Consider the following 14,916-nt stretch of genomic DNA (forward strand, 5'->3'; position numbering starts at 1 on the left):
TCCTTTTTTGTTTTTCATTTGTTTTTGTAACTCAACTTCAAAAATTGAGAATATTCAAAATACACTTTTACTTACTTTGCTCTTTCAGTATTTACAAATATGTACAAGAAAAATGTTTTTTTTTTTGCTTTTTTCCATAATAAAAATCTCTACATACTTTTTTTTAACTCTTTTTACACATTGTAAATCCAACAACCATCTCCCAAGTCTCAACCGCACCTCAGCTTTCAGGGTCTCTTTTGAAAAGCAAGTACGAGCCTGCACAAGTTCTTTAGATGGATGTACTGTGGGTGGAATCAATAGCTTCTGGGATGGGTCCTCCTGGTACCGACTGGTAGGACATTGGCATGGGCGTCTTGCCGGGACTCTGTCGGAATAGGCCCCCGTTGGGAGCCCTGTGTTTGCATTGGATGGATGGCAAGGTGGAGCTGCTGAGAGGAAGAGGGAGGGTGCTGCCAGGACCCTGGGCCAGTGTCCGGCCCACCCCATGAGCTTGATCCGGGATGAATGTGCTCACAGACAGGCCCTTGCCCGGGTAGTCTCGCACAGCTTCCCGCTGCTGGCTGGGTGGCATGCTGCCGATGTCCAGGGCAGAGATCTCGATAGACGGCGCGGGGATCTGCTTGTGTGCCATGTCCTCGTCCATAAGACTGTTCATACGCCGGTGCACCTGTTCCAGGTTCACCTCCTTGTCCTAGAGAAGGGCAGAGAAGAGGGGGGAACAGAGAGGCTGAGACCAGCTGTTCCTAGATGACTTCAATGCTAGTAAGGTTTATATCTGTTAATGCAGGGTGTGTATTTGCACTAAAGGACCCAATTACATCTAGTAGGACGACGTTTCAAAGAGGACTTTTATAGAATGTGCACCTTGAAATCAAATTTGGCCAGTGGGCATATAAAAGAATAATGTGTGAGTTGGCCAATGTGGAAAGCTTGCGAAATTTCGGCAGAAAGCAAATGCCCTCACAACGTTCTACACATGCTCACCCCTGCTCTGGTTGTTTTCTAAATGTTGTAATTATCCAAAACAGACCTTAGAAATTCCCCCAAAATCCATTACAGTTTAGAAAAGGAGTATCTGAGCCAAACTGCATTCGTAAAACATACAACAAAATGAGTAACAAAATATCTGTAACAAATCAGTTTATATATGATAGATATACAGTAGCCTTTACGTATGATTCATCTCCTTAAACAAGTACTGTATGTAAGCACAAATGTGCTTAGCTATGGAAACCAGATTTCATGCTGCATTGGAATTAAATGAATTTTTCACATATTTTTATATTTGTGAGAACTTTGTGTACATTTTAGGACTTTTCTAGAAAACAAAAATGTTCTATCTATAAAGTCGACTGGAGTGCAAAAACTTTTAAGCTTGATATCTCAAAACTGCTCAAAATGTATATAAAGCCTTATAATTCCAAGGTGGCGAAATGTGGATTTAGATATGTGTGACCTTGCCTGTGACAACATGTTATTTTGTGATTTATTGTTTTCTACATTCAATCAACTGACATAGTGTAAAGAACACTCTGTTAATAGAGGAAGGAGTTATAACCTCTGTATATAACCTTGAAATATGAAGTAATGACTGATCAAGGCCATGTGAAAGATTGAAATAATCACAAGAAAGCCAGAATGATCAAAGGCCCTGGTTATACCTGGTATTAAAATGTGTTTTGATCGATCGAATCACAATGATGTGAGGATCTATTTTTGGTCCACTTTCAACCACGGATTATGTCCTGATGACTTAGAGGGGAGGGTTCATGGGCGAGGAAATACATCAGCCTTTTCTGATCTTTCGTTGGAATGGAAGAAATAAGTCTACGCAATTTACATATGAACTCGACTTGCAGTGGCGTAGCCAGATTCTTTTTTCCGAGGGGGCCTGTTTGTAAATGAGGGGGCCATTATGTATATAGCAATTTCATTTGGTTTCTATCTATTACTAAAATCATACAACTGTATTTTACAGCACATTTCACCATTTTAGCAAACATAAACCTTGCCTAACGGTTCTTAATCCTGGTTCTCCCGACCTCCACTCTGCATATTTCGCATCTCTCTTGTTTAACACACCTGATTTAAATCACCATCTCATTAGAAGAGCACTCGATTAATTGACTGTTAGTGTTCTAATTGACATGGTCCCTACACAGTGTTTACTACTCTCTGCTAAGAGAGTGATGATAGAGTTGGACAAAGGACGTGGCGACTCTACAAAATTATTAATCTAATAATCTAATAATTTTTTTATTTTGCAATGTCGAGCTTGTGCAGAGGCTGCAGCTTTTGCCAGAGGGGAACTGGAATCCCCTGGTTAGGACTGGTTTCCCTTTGAGGTTTTTTCTCCTCCAATTGAGTTTTGGGTTCCTTGCCACCATTTGTATACTACTTTTGCAGTGTTTGCCTGGCCGGGGGAGCTGCTAGAATTTTATAGTTTTATTTAATGAACACTGCATATAGGAATTTATAGTGTGTCTGATATTTGACCTGTTTTTTGACTCGCATAACCTTTTATGTTTTGCTTATAGTCAATGTTTTCTTGTACAGCTGCTTTGTAACAATGAAAATTGTCAAAAGCGCTATATAAATTAAGCTGACTTGACCTACAAACAGGAGTCTGAAGATGTGCTGAAGTTAACTTTGGAACACGAATTTGACTACACGACTTCCTGCTGTTGTGCACCCGCTATCGCAGCGTATAAATTAAACTCTTGGCGCAACAACACTTGGCACAATGAAAACCAATAACTTTGTAAACAGCAGGGCGCACTGATTGGTCGATCAACCATTACAAATCAACAGTTTCTTATTTTAAGCAATCAAAAATCTGAGGGGCCGTCCATGTAAATGGGGGCTACGCTACTGGCTACCGGAGATGATGGAAAAACATATATTTATTTCTGCTTTGACAGCTGCAAGACCGCGTTGAACACTGTCAGTGTGTGTTAGAAATCTGGAATGGCCAAAAACACAACCTCTTAGGTCTTCGCTGGTAAAGTTTAAATCTTTTCTGGCCAGCACGCATTATCAGTAGGCGGAGAGTAGGCGTGCTTCTGTGGCTGCTCGAACGCATTCGATCACATGAGCGTCTACACTACATTCACAATCCGGTCTAATGCGTTTTACACTACCCCTGGAAGTGGTTGGAGGTGGACAAGCTCAAAATGTTTCACACCCCGTTTACATATGTATTCATCGTCGTCCATTTGTGATCCGTTTGAGCGAAACGCATCTTAATACCTGGTGTAAACAGGGGCAAAGTGTCAAATCCCAGAACAAACTATAGCAGGTATTATGCACATGGAAACAACTTTTAGTTTTTTTCCTGTAACGGTACCAGTGTATGCTACTATTATTGAAAAAAAATAAACCCACAAGAATGATGTACGTTACTGTAAAACAAGGTTCCTTGTCCTGCTGAGAACAGCCTATTTAGTCCCATTTCATGTCCAGGACCAGCAAATCTTCTACATAAAAGCTGAAAATAACGGTCAGGGTCAGTGAAAGGGGAAGAAGTTCTCATAAGCGAGTCATGTATAAGGCATTTATTTCCAAAATGAGATAACTCAGTTTTTTTAAATATGTCAAAAATCATGTTCCCCTTCAGTCGGTCTCTCGACGTTGTGAGAGACTGACTGGGGTTTGATCTTGAGAACCTACCTTCTCCGAGATAATTAATTAATAAAACGCCAATGGGCTTGGCGAATGGCACGCGCACGCCAGTCTCCGCCCCGTGCATACGGGTATAAAGGAAGATGGCGGCGGTCATTCACTCATCCTTTGTTCTTCGGAACCTGTGTGTTTGCTGATGCTACACGCGATACTCGACTTCGAGAAAAACCTGCTGGATTTATGACGCGGAGCAGCGGACTTCTCCTTTCGGTGGACTTCCCCTGGGCGTTTCGGCAGAAGGCTACAGACCTTAAGAGGTAAGTCCCTCCGGCTACGAGCATGTTTCGTAGCTGTATCCTTGGGTGCGACAGACTCATCCCGGAGTCTGACGGCCATGATTCCTGTGTCACTTGCTTGGGGCTCAAGCATGCTGAGGCAGGTTTTCACTGATGCAATGTCCCGTGTGTGCGGACATAGCAATCAGGGTGTTGCGGTCACGGTTGGCTACGTTCTTTCGAGCGCTGCCACCACCCCGTCTGTTTCCCAGGCGTGTTCAGCTGCCGTTTCGGCGAGGCTGACCGCTTTGGCGAGCGGCGGGGGTGATTTAGGGACGCGATAGATGTCGCTCCGTCAGCTTCACGCTCGCGGACCATCTATACCTCTTCACGCTCACCTGGTTCGTCCCCTACGAGCGGCAGACGGCCGTCTCATAGTGGTAAGACTTCGCACACGGATGATGACGCTATCTCTGTCGCTGCGTCGGACAGCTGCCTGCTGGCATCGGATGCGGAAGAGAACTCCGGAGGAGACTCAGGCTAAGATGTCGGCCATGCTTTCCCGGGCAGCCGCGTGCATCGGGTTGCAGGGTGTAACAACATCCTCGCCGGAACGCTCGCGGCTAGATGCGCGGTTTCGGGGGCGTGGTCAAAAGCCACGCCCCGCTCCGTTACCATTTTTCCCGGAGGTGCATGACGAGCTCGCCAAGTCCTGGAATGCGCTCCTTTTGGCGCGTTTCAGGCCGGAGGGCTCTGTGGCTGTGACTTCCCTGGTTGGTGGGGCGGCTAGAGTCTATGTTGACGTTCCCCGCGTGGAGCTTGCAGTCGCGGGCCACTTATGCCCGCAGACAGCTGCCACTGGGGGGGGCTCGACCTAGACTCCCGTCCAGAGCACGTAAGCTCTTCGACACTCGTCGAAGACTTGCAGTGCTGCTCGACGAACCGCCTCCGCTCTCCACGCCATGGCGGTCCTCCGGGTTTTTCAGGTAAGTCCTGAAGGATTTGGACGACGGGAAGTTCGACCCAACTCGTATGAGAGCTACGTACTGCCACAGACCTCGCGCTACGAGCGACGAAGGCCACGGCACGTGCACTGGGTCGGTCGATGTCCACAATGGTGACGAAGGACCTTCCGTTGCAGGGGAAGGGCACGTTGTGGCACCCCAACGCAGGCCTCTGGAACCTCCATGCCTGGCCCCTGGACGGGACGAGGGCTTGCCCGTTAGCGGTCCGGGAGACTGTCTTACAGGCTAGAGCCCCGCCTCTAGGCGGTCATACGCTTATAAGTGGCGCCAATTGTCCTGGTGTTCTCCCCGGGAGGAGAACCCGCGGAGTTGCCTGATCGGATCAGTGCTGACCCGCAGGTAAGTATCCCCGTCAGCACAACCTGGTCACCAGGTTCCTCAGGAGCGCGAGAAGGGTGTGTCCACCCTGGCCGCGCTCCGTATCCTCTTGGGACCCTAATGGGGTCCTACAGGGCCTTGGTACGGCCCTGGTGAGCCCCTAAGTATTGCCAATCTTCCTCAGTCAGATGAAAGATGCACTCTTTGTGGCGCTCACCTCCATCAAGAGGGTGGGGGACCTACAGGCATTCTCTGTGTCCCAAAGGTGCCTGGAACTCGGGATCGGTAATTCTCACGTGGTCCTGAGATCCTATCCCGACAACGAGCCCAAGCTTCCCACTACTCCCTTCCGGGACCAGGTGGTGAACCTGCAGGCGCTCCCCTCCGGAGAGGAAGACCCAACCTTTCTATGTGTTGTGTCCAGTACGCGCGCTGCGCCTCGGTCTGGACCGCACACAGAGCCTCAGAAGCTCTGAGCAGCTCTTTGTCTGTTCTGGGAGACGGCACCCGGGGGGGGCTGTCTCCAAACAGAAGTGGCGCACTGGGTACCAATCCCAGGATCGCCGTGCCCGCTGGCAGTGAGAGCCCACTCCACTCGTGGGCACTGGCACAGGGCGCCTCTCTGGCAGACATTGTAGAACTGCGGGTTGGGCTACGCCCAGTACCTTCACGAGATTTTACAATCTCCACGTGGAACCAGTTGCAGCACATCCCTTAAACGCCGCCAACGTTTAGGGTGGGCTCCTGGTTTGGGCGTACGCCTGCGAAAGCGCCTTCTCCCCTCACCAGGTGAGACTAGTGCACTATTGTAGCCTACCTACTTTCCCCTCTCGGGCGAAGTATAGGCATTCCATCCATCACTAAGCATTGCACTTGGTAACAGACTGGGCGGAGCCGTCTGTTAGAACCAGGTCCGTTACAGGTAGAGTCATCCCTGCTCAGGCAGACCCCTGTATTAGGACTAGTGCCCCATACGTAGTGACTCCCCTTTGGGTCGTCCCGTGTGTTGAATTCCTCACTCAGGATTTCCCGATTGGTGAATCTGTGACCTCCCCGCCGGTGGTAATCCCACCTGGATTGTCCCCCTATTCGGGCTAACACCGTTCCGCATGTTGTTCTCCCCGCCGGGGAGACCATGTCATGTCTCCACATGTACCTCCCCTCCGGGTAGGATGTGGCCTCCGTAGCACACTCTTCTAAGAGGAGAGCAGTGTTTCCCCAGTGTTCGGCTCCGGACAGCTCCTCGCTACTAGAGGCGTACGCCACTGTCCGTGAGGCCGTCAGTAGAGGCTTCTCGGTATGACCAATACTATATGACTGGAAGATTACGTCTCGCGGTAGCACTCTGGGACTCGCTAGCCCAGTCAGGGTCGCTCCGCTAGAGGTCGTGATATCGGTGCAAGCGCTGTGGCGTTTAAGATTGATCCCCAGTCAGTCTCTCACAACGTCGAGAGACCGACTGAAGGGGAACGTCTCGGTTACGTCTGTAACCTCGGTTCCCTGATGGAGGGAACGAGACGTTGTGACTTCATGCCACAACGCTGCACCGAATCACTGCAGTGAACGGGAGTGCCCTCTCAGGTTCCTCAGTACAAAGGGTGAGTGAATGACCGCCGCCATCTTCCTTTATACCCGTATGCACGGGGCGGAGACTGGCGTGCGCGTGCCATTCGCCAAGCCCATTGGCGTTTTATTAATTAATTATCTCGGAGAAGGTAGGTTCTCAAGATCAAACCCCAGTCAGTCTCTCACAACGTCTCGTTCCCTCCATCAGGGAACCGAGGTTACAGACGTAACCGAGACGTTTTTTTTATTGTGCATTCCAATTAATATCAATCAAAGTTGCAGTTGGTTTGTTTTGATTTAAGCCATAATAAAAGAATACAGCAAACTAACACAATAAAAACATGACGGCATCATAAAAACATGACTTTTGAAAAAAAAACAGAGTTATCTCTTGGGAAATAAACTCTTATAAACTCTTTAAGAGTTAAATACAGTATGGAGTTCCACTAGTGGCTTTGTTTCTTGAGGTCAGCTGGGTCTCTAAATCTGTCCTTGATGAAATCATTTCATTACTGGATAGAACGAAACGCCATTGAGTGCAGCAATTCAAGGCAAAGAGTTGGGCGCCATGTAGTCTTTAATAAACACACATATTCTTTTGCAATTATATAACATGTCGTGATATAATTTAGAACCACGAAATAGAAATACAGCTCGGCTCCGGAGTCCACCAGCGCCACTATAAGGCACGCACTGTTACACAGAATTACATTTTAGGATCTAAAAGTATCCTCAAACATTTAGATTAATGAAGCGCTGCGGCATGAAATGCAAAGACACATCAGAGAGTAATAAAGCTTTTGGAAGGGATGGGGCAGGACTAGAATTGCAAAGCAATTGCACTGGGTAAATTATTCGGTCACATTTGGTTGAAGCAGACTTTTCATTAGAGAGTTTTCCAATGGGATACATGCCTTCACGCACTGTTCACAATCTCATCGCAGTTCAGTAATCCTATTTGTCTTATCTAATGAACAGAAGAATGGGGTGAAATCTTAAGGTATGATGATGTAATATATGAATCCATGCAAAAAATAAACATACATTAAAAACATTAACGCAAAACAAGGGCGGCGAGTTGGATAGGGACGTGTCCCTACCGATACCCAGGGAACACCAAATTGTCCTGGATCTGATTTGGTTTTGCAAAGCGAAAAGCTCGGTCAACAAGATGCTATCCAACAGTTTATTGAATTTAAAATGAGAGCTTTGAATTGATCACGCCACCAAATGTGTCATTTTCTCATCAGATGGCAGCCGTGCCAAGCTGTAGCCCAAGTAGAGAGACAGAGGCAAGGTCACAGGTGATTAAAGAATATGATTGTGTTATTTGTTGTTCATTATAATAAGGTTATATTAAGGTTGCACTGTAATAGAGGTTTACTAAGCACTCATTCATACATAAAGTTGTTTTAACAATGTAGGCATAAATATGTATTTATATAAAACGTTGTTTTTAGCAAGACTGTAGATTTAGGTGAACATACAGTAATACTGAGTGGCTAATTGTATATTCTGGTGTTTTTCGAAGGAAACTGATCTTGCTGAAGACAGCAATAGACAGTGTAGCAATGAGAGTGACAACAATGAAGAACACTGTAGAAAACCATTTAAATTATTAAATTATAAACAAATTATATGTCCCAACCAATATCAAAATCAAACTTACGCCCTTGCTGTAACAGCACGGTGTTGTGAGTAGTTTTCTGCAAATGCCAGACTTTCATATCCGATTAGTTTGAACTACGTACGACTGGGAAGTGAGTTACCGTACAACCAGATGCATTTTAAATGACCTCTTTAAATGACCCTGCTACCTCTTTAGACAAATCATTGTAAAACGACTGAAACGTTTGTTGCGTTTAACACTGTCGGCCAACTGTAAAAGCCTGGTTTATAATTGTAAAAAAATGATATGAGGCTGTAAAACTACAATCTCTCCTAAAGTTTCATTGGTCACTTGTCTGATAAACTGTGTAAATAATAATTGATTGGTTAATAAACAGATGATAAGTGGGTCAAAGCATAAAAACTTTTGGTGCATTTTTAATTGCATTTTTGTTTTTTGGGGGGATGCATTCTGAATTATTCACAATGTTAAACACGCTGGCCTCTCATTCTTAAAATGGTTAACTTGTCAAAAAACGAGTTTGACGTATGATGTTATATTTCTGTGCTCGACAAACTCCCCCAGCGTACGTACAGGTTTCGAAAAACTTTTCTTAAATCCCTTATTGGACAATTCTCCTGGAAAAGCATTCGGCACGCATCTATCCAAGGAGAGCTGGAGAAGGAGCATGCGCACACGTCACTTTCACTTATGTGCAGGAGAGCGAGAGAGAGAACTACAATCGTGAAGTTCAGCTTTGTTTGTTTGTTAACTGCATTTGGGTGATGAATGTTATATGGATGTGATGCTGGATTTGGAGATCGTTTGAAACTGATAGATGGAGCGGCGTTCCCAGCGCTAAAAGATGCCGGGCATGAACCGCACGTGGTAAGTGAAATTTAGTCAAATATCTGTGCTTTGTTGGCAATGTGTGCGCACTCCCTCGCGCGTCGTATGTTTTCGGAAATGTATGCGAATCGGCTGTATCCGTCTTTTATAAATGTTATCAAACTAAAGACTCTGATATTTGAAGGGTACGATACTATCCTGTAAGTGCTCGAGATTAACTTGAGATATACAGAAACTGTCTGAGTTTTGGCCACTTTAAAATGGTTACGAAGTGTGAAGAGTCCTATTATGATTTTGACCCTTGTAACCCCAGTGATGGAGGAAATCAATAAACCTCTGAGAATGGAACTACATGCAGTTAATGCATCAATTGCATTGATTTAAACACATGAAACTGTGTTGCTTTTTAGGAACAACATTCACACAGCTGTTGTCAGTTCAACATAGGTTAGTTTATAACCCAATTGAACATTTTTGACCCAACGATAACCCAACATTTTTTATAGTCTGTGAACTCCATTCAGAATTCTCTTGACACTTGGCATGTAAAACTTTCAAGTGGAATGGACGTTATCATCTAAGTTATGCCTTTCATTTCTGAAATGGAAAGGGTTCGACAACAGTTACTATTTAAACAGACAGTACTGTTAGCTTAAAGCTAAAAGGACAATTTGGGAGTCAGACAGATTGTCAATTCTGAACACAGTGTGAACGTAGCAGTTATAAAGCTCTGCAGTAAATTACTAATACTTTTAAATAAAGGAAACAAAATCTGTTCAATTTATCGTGACCTTGGTCAAAAATGTTAGTTGATCATCAATGAATTCATTAATGTTAAAAGATCGTTGTGGATTTTTCATGTAGTATACACTGTATACATACTGTACAGGTTGCACATCTTTTAAATTGCATCTTGGTCTCTATTTTGTCAGTTGCGTCATATTTCAAGTCATTATTTATTTATTTACTTTCAAGAATCTGGTGATTATGAAATCATCGCTGTCACAATGAGTGGAATTCGTATTAAAATATGTTCATAATCACCTTGAATTGGCTTCATGCCTCAACAAATAAATGTCACCAATTAAACAGCAGTTGTGTTTTGTATGCCAATTCTGAATGAACTGGAAAATCCGTTATCATCATTAATGCTACTCTGCCAGTCGCTCAAGTAATGTGTTCAAAGCTGAAAATGTGGAAGGGTGCCAACTTAAAAACCCACCACGAGAACGACTAGGTGGATCTACTAAATGTGACTACTAGAATGAATACTAAAAGAAACTAGGAAAATAACATCATGTTAGATTGCTTCTACATAATCTGTGCTAATAAATCCCAGCTGATCAAAGAAGAGGCCTACGGTTCTATTCTGACCTGTGTCAATAGCTTCTGCTTCATCCCAGTCTTTTTCTCTCTCTGTCCAAATGTCCTTGCTCCCCTCCGATGAAGCAGTAGCAATATCATTATATGTCAATGGACCAGAAACCCTTGCCAGTCTGTAATCCTTAGTAACCTGCATGAGATCATAAACAAATGAAGAATAAATGGAAAATTAAGAAGCGTAGGTAAAGAAATCCATAAAACTTGTCTACATTGACATATAATTGCATCGGGACGTCACACAGTGAATTACTAGGGATTATTGACTGTTGGGCTCATTTTAAGGGTGGTTTAATGCCTCTTGTATATGGGGGGTATCTGAGCAGACAGACTAATGCAAGCACCCGATTGGCCCACACTTTAGTTTACGGATCATCTTAAAAACTTTCGAGTTTATTACATGCATTTCCCATTGGCAATGAAAGAGATCTTCTAAAGTGAAGTAATAACCTGAAGTCATTATTTTAAAGTTGGTGTGTTCAACAGTTTATAAATGTGACAAGAACAGCAAAGTGGACATTTCATTGCCACTATGAAGAAGCACTTAATGATATAAAGTGTTGTCTATAACACTTAATGGATGAAAAAGCGAATACCCCTTTAATGAATTTTGAAGGAGAATATTGGCTAATGGAAATATTGTTTTACTGTTTGCCTCTACCAAGGAAAATGTTGTTGTAAGATCATATATGGTACTTGTTTAAATATTCCAATATATTTAGCATTAAAGAGCAAAATCAGTTTACCTTTACTGAGAATTCCAGAACCTTGTAGGAAAGCAGTGTATGGCTCTTGATTTTATTTCAAAGATAAAAATAACTATGCTGGCTGGTGCACTCGGTTCCAAAACACAGTGAAACCCATTTTAAGGTGGACAGCATTTGAACGTATCAAAATTGCGCTACTGACATACATACGAAGGAGCAGCACTTTTTTTCATGAATTAGGGAAAAGAGAGAAAAACTGTTTTGTACTCAACGCAGATTGTGAAATCTAAATGTGATTGTTTTCCCTCCCTAAAACTGTGGTTCTTCCATTTACTTCTATGTGTTCATGCAAGTGGAATTTGTGATATTAGCTGGGTTTCCATCACTCTGGTTTTATTTGCATTTGGAAGTTTTGCATCACGCCACATTTCGAATTAAAAACCCTTAATTCGCAAAAACGTTTTTATGCTCGCTTGAGGTGGTTTTTCAATTGTACAAAAATGGGTTAAAGCAAATAATGGGAGATGTAAACGCATTTTTGGCGAATAAATTGCTCCAAAAAGTCACGTAACTGCACTATGAGACGACATAACCCGACTAACCAGAGTACTGATCTTGTTACAGAGCATCGGAAATGTTGTCACGATCGTTCTGAAATGCCGGAGCAAAGTAATCTTTGATAGTATTTCTGAAATTGCCTCTTAGAGCTGTCACGACTGTGTTTCCAAAACAGCAGGCATCTACAAAAGCACTGCATTTATTGTCTGATGGCGCAAGTATTATAATATATAAAAAATATTATATTCAGTGGTTTCTCTTACTATTCTTACTGATATTTAGTGGCAGTTGACTAGTTGGATAGAAACGGTCCTGATTCGCAAATGTTTTATGCGATATTCCAATTTTGAAGTTAAATTCGCAGCTTTGGATGGAAACCCGGCTAGTGTCACGAACTGTAATCTATTCATTCATGTTTGCTGACACCCAGCACGACTTTCAATTGAATGTATTTGAATGCGCAGTATCTTTCATATGTATATTAACATACTGTATATCAACGCAATTTGATGGGAATTCATACTTATTTTACAAGGTGGCTCATTCGTCTGAATCCCTATATCCTTCGATCTCGTTGGTATATTTGACTTTTCGAGAACTCAAATTAATCGATTCCAAATTTGATATCTATGCTACGAACTACAATGAGACTGGGTTGGTTTATAGGGCAGTCTTACATATCCCAATATGGTTTGGCTGTTTGCATACGATTCAGCAGCCAATAGGGAATCCAATAACGTCTATGGGACGATTGCCCAGATAAAGAACACAGCCAATCACAAGCTGTTGTCTAACCTGGCAATAGCACGACCAATCAGAATGAGGCATTGCATATCCGCCAGAAAGTATCTTAATCATTCATTCTTTTTTTGGGCTACCAGTTGATATATGTTGTAACGAATATTGTAAAAATGTGGCTTAAGTAGATACGTAAGAATTAGATGTTTGTAAAAGTTTTTTAAATATAATGATACATCGTTCAAATATTATACTGATGACATAAAGAATCACTATGGGTTTAATAGAACACCTATATGTTATTCTTATTATATTTTGTCCAATAGATCTCCTTTTGTAATGAAATGAATTCCATTAATTCTGTGTTTGCCTATAAAATGTATAGCAACAAAACAACTGTTTGTTATCCCCCGAAGGGATAAGCTCACCATGTGAGAAATTCGAAACATTAATGCCTGTACAGTAAAAATACAGGGATGCATTGTTGTATAGTATCTAGTACATAACTCGAGGGTACTGAATGTTTCAATCTGAGAAGCTGTGTTATCGGGCTGTGTAACAGCATTACGGTTGACTGACTGATCGGCTCGACAATTACAAAAGAAAAAGCACAAAAACAAAAGGTCCAATAAAGGACCTTAGTGAAATGAACATCAAGCCCTGTTGGAATCGATTGTGAGATAAGTCTCCCGTGCAATTTGTGTTGCGGCCTATGCAGAGCTTTTCAAATCAGTCACTGTTTCAAATCAGTCCTTTTTGTTGCAATGCATTTAAAGGCAGCTATCCACATAGCAAAGTAGTTCACTAGGTTTTGGAATAGAGATACTGCGTTTACAGTTCCTGAAATTCCACTTCATCTAAAAACCACATCACAACATTCAAAAATCAAACTCTTTAGGCTGCCTTAAGGGCGCTGTGCACATTCCATGGCCAGTGGGCCGGGGGACCAATTTTGATTTCATCAGGGCACACCTATAACTGAGTGTACTGGAGCTCGACTAAATCGGGGCTCGCGTCTGCTGCGGGGTCCTTAAAGTAGAGTGTGGCAGTGTCCTCTCCCTGGTGTATCTTCCGCGCCCTGAGCTCGGTCACCTCTTTGGCCTGCTCTTGCCGGCAACGGTTGCTGTTCCACCACATTTCCAGGGCGGCCACCAGACAGGCCAGCAGGAGGCCCGCAGCCAGGATGCAGAAGACGCCAGCGAAGCTGTGCAGCTTGAGCGAGCGACCGTCCGGCTGGGCGTTGCTGTGGCTGTTGAGGTCACAGCGACCGGTCCGAGGCCACCACTTCTGCTTTAGGACATCTAGATCTCCTTTCTCCTGCAGCTCCAGTATCCTGCAAGATAAGAAACAATGGAGTTTGATTCATTTATGTGTTGCATCTGATCGGGTTCCTCTCGGATGATTTCGATTTTGAAACAATCTACATAAGAGCTTGGCAGTTGTTCTGCTAATCACCCACTCCCGCCTACAGTATTCCTGCACGCCCCCTACTTTAAGAAACACTGCTTTACAGAGAATAGAGGTTGTGTAACTTTTAGGGATGCTCATAGTGAGTTTTTCCTGAGCGACCACCAGGGCTCCATAATTGATTATTTCCCATTAACCGACAATTATTTAATTACATTCATTATTTTTTTTATATGTATATGTATACATTTCAGTGTTTGTGAGACATTAAAAATGGAAACAATTTTATTTTAATAAACAAGTTCTTCATTTTAGTATTTGCAAAACAACTGCATAAACACCAACAGAAAATCAGGATGTGAATATCAATCATCATCATTTAGATATTTAGATTTAGATGATTCATCATATCCTCCAGCTCCACAGTTCTTTACCCGTTGCTTGAATGATGATGCCTTAAGTCCAGCACTCAAAATACTTTTATCTGGAGGACGACTGTCAAAGGAAGATGGTGGCCGCTAGGCGGCATTGAGGGAGTGCATCCCAATTCATAGGGAGCATCCTTTGAAGGACGTGGCTATCGGACGTCAAACCTTTAAATACCCTGAAGGCCCCTCAATGACATTTATCAATGAGACAGTTACCAGGTGTTTCCATCTACAGCTCTTGTCGCCTAGCAACAGCCAGCTGTCAACCAGCATGTATTAAATCTTGAGATAGCTGAGGCCGTCTCATGGGCCCTTCATTTCATGGAAACACATTTGAAGATTTGGTTTGGGACAGCCTTTGTCGCACCGCGGTAATGTTATTGTCATTCAAAGGGAATGCATGTTTTATTTGTATATGTGGTTGTTAAATGA

General features: G+C 43.3%; 1 protein-coding gene across 1 annotated transcript in view; it reads right to left on the reverse strand.

The window, feature by feature from the left end:
- Window positions 1-271: 271 nt before the first annotated feature.
- grid1b (glutamate receptor, ionotropic, delta 1b) overlaps window positions 272-14,916 on the reverse strand; it is a gene marked incomplete at both ends in the record, with an annotated part of 235,998 nt that continues 221,353 nt past the window's right edge. The window contains 2 exons of the mRNA XM_079477048.1: window positions 272-694; window positions 13,742-13,982. Of these exons, the coding sequence (XP_079333174.1) occupies window positions 272-694; window positions 13,742-13,982 (664 nt within the window). The remainder of the gene's footprint in view (window positions 695-13,741; window positions 13,983-14,916) is intronic.

Source organism: Barbatula barbatula (assembly GCF_947034865.1).
Source record: "Barbatula barbatula genome assembly, chromosome: 16".
In the NCBI taxonomy this organism is placed as follows: domain Eukaryota; kingdom Metazoa; phylum Chordata; class Actinopteri; order Cypriniformes; family Nemacheilidae; genus Barbatula; species Barbatula barbatula.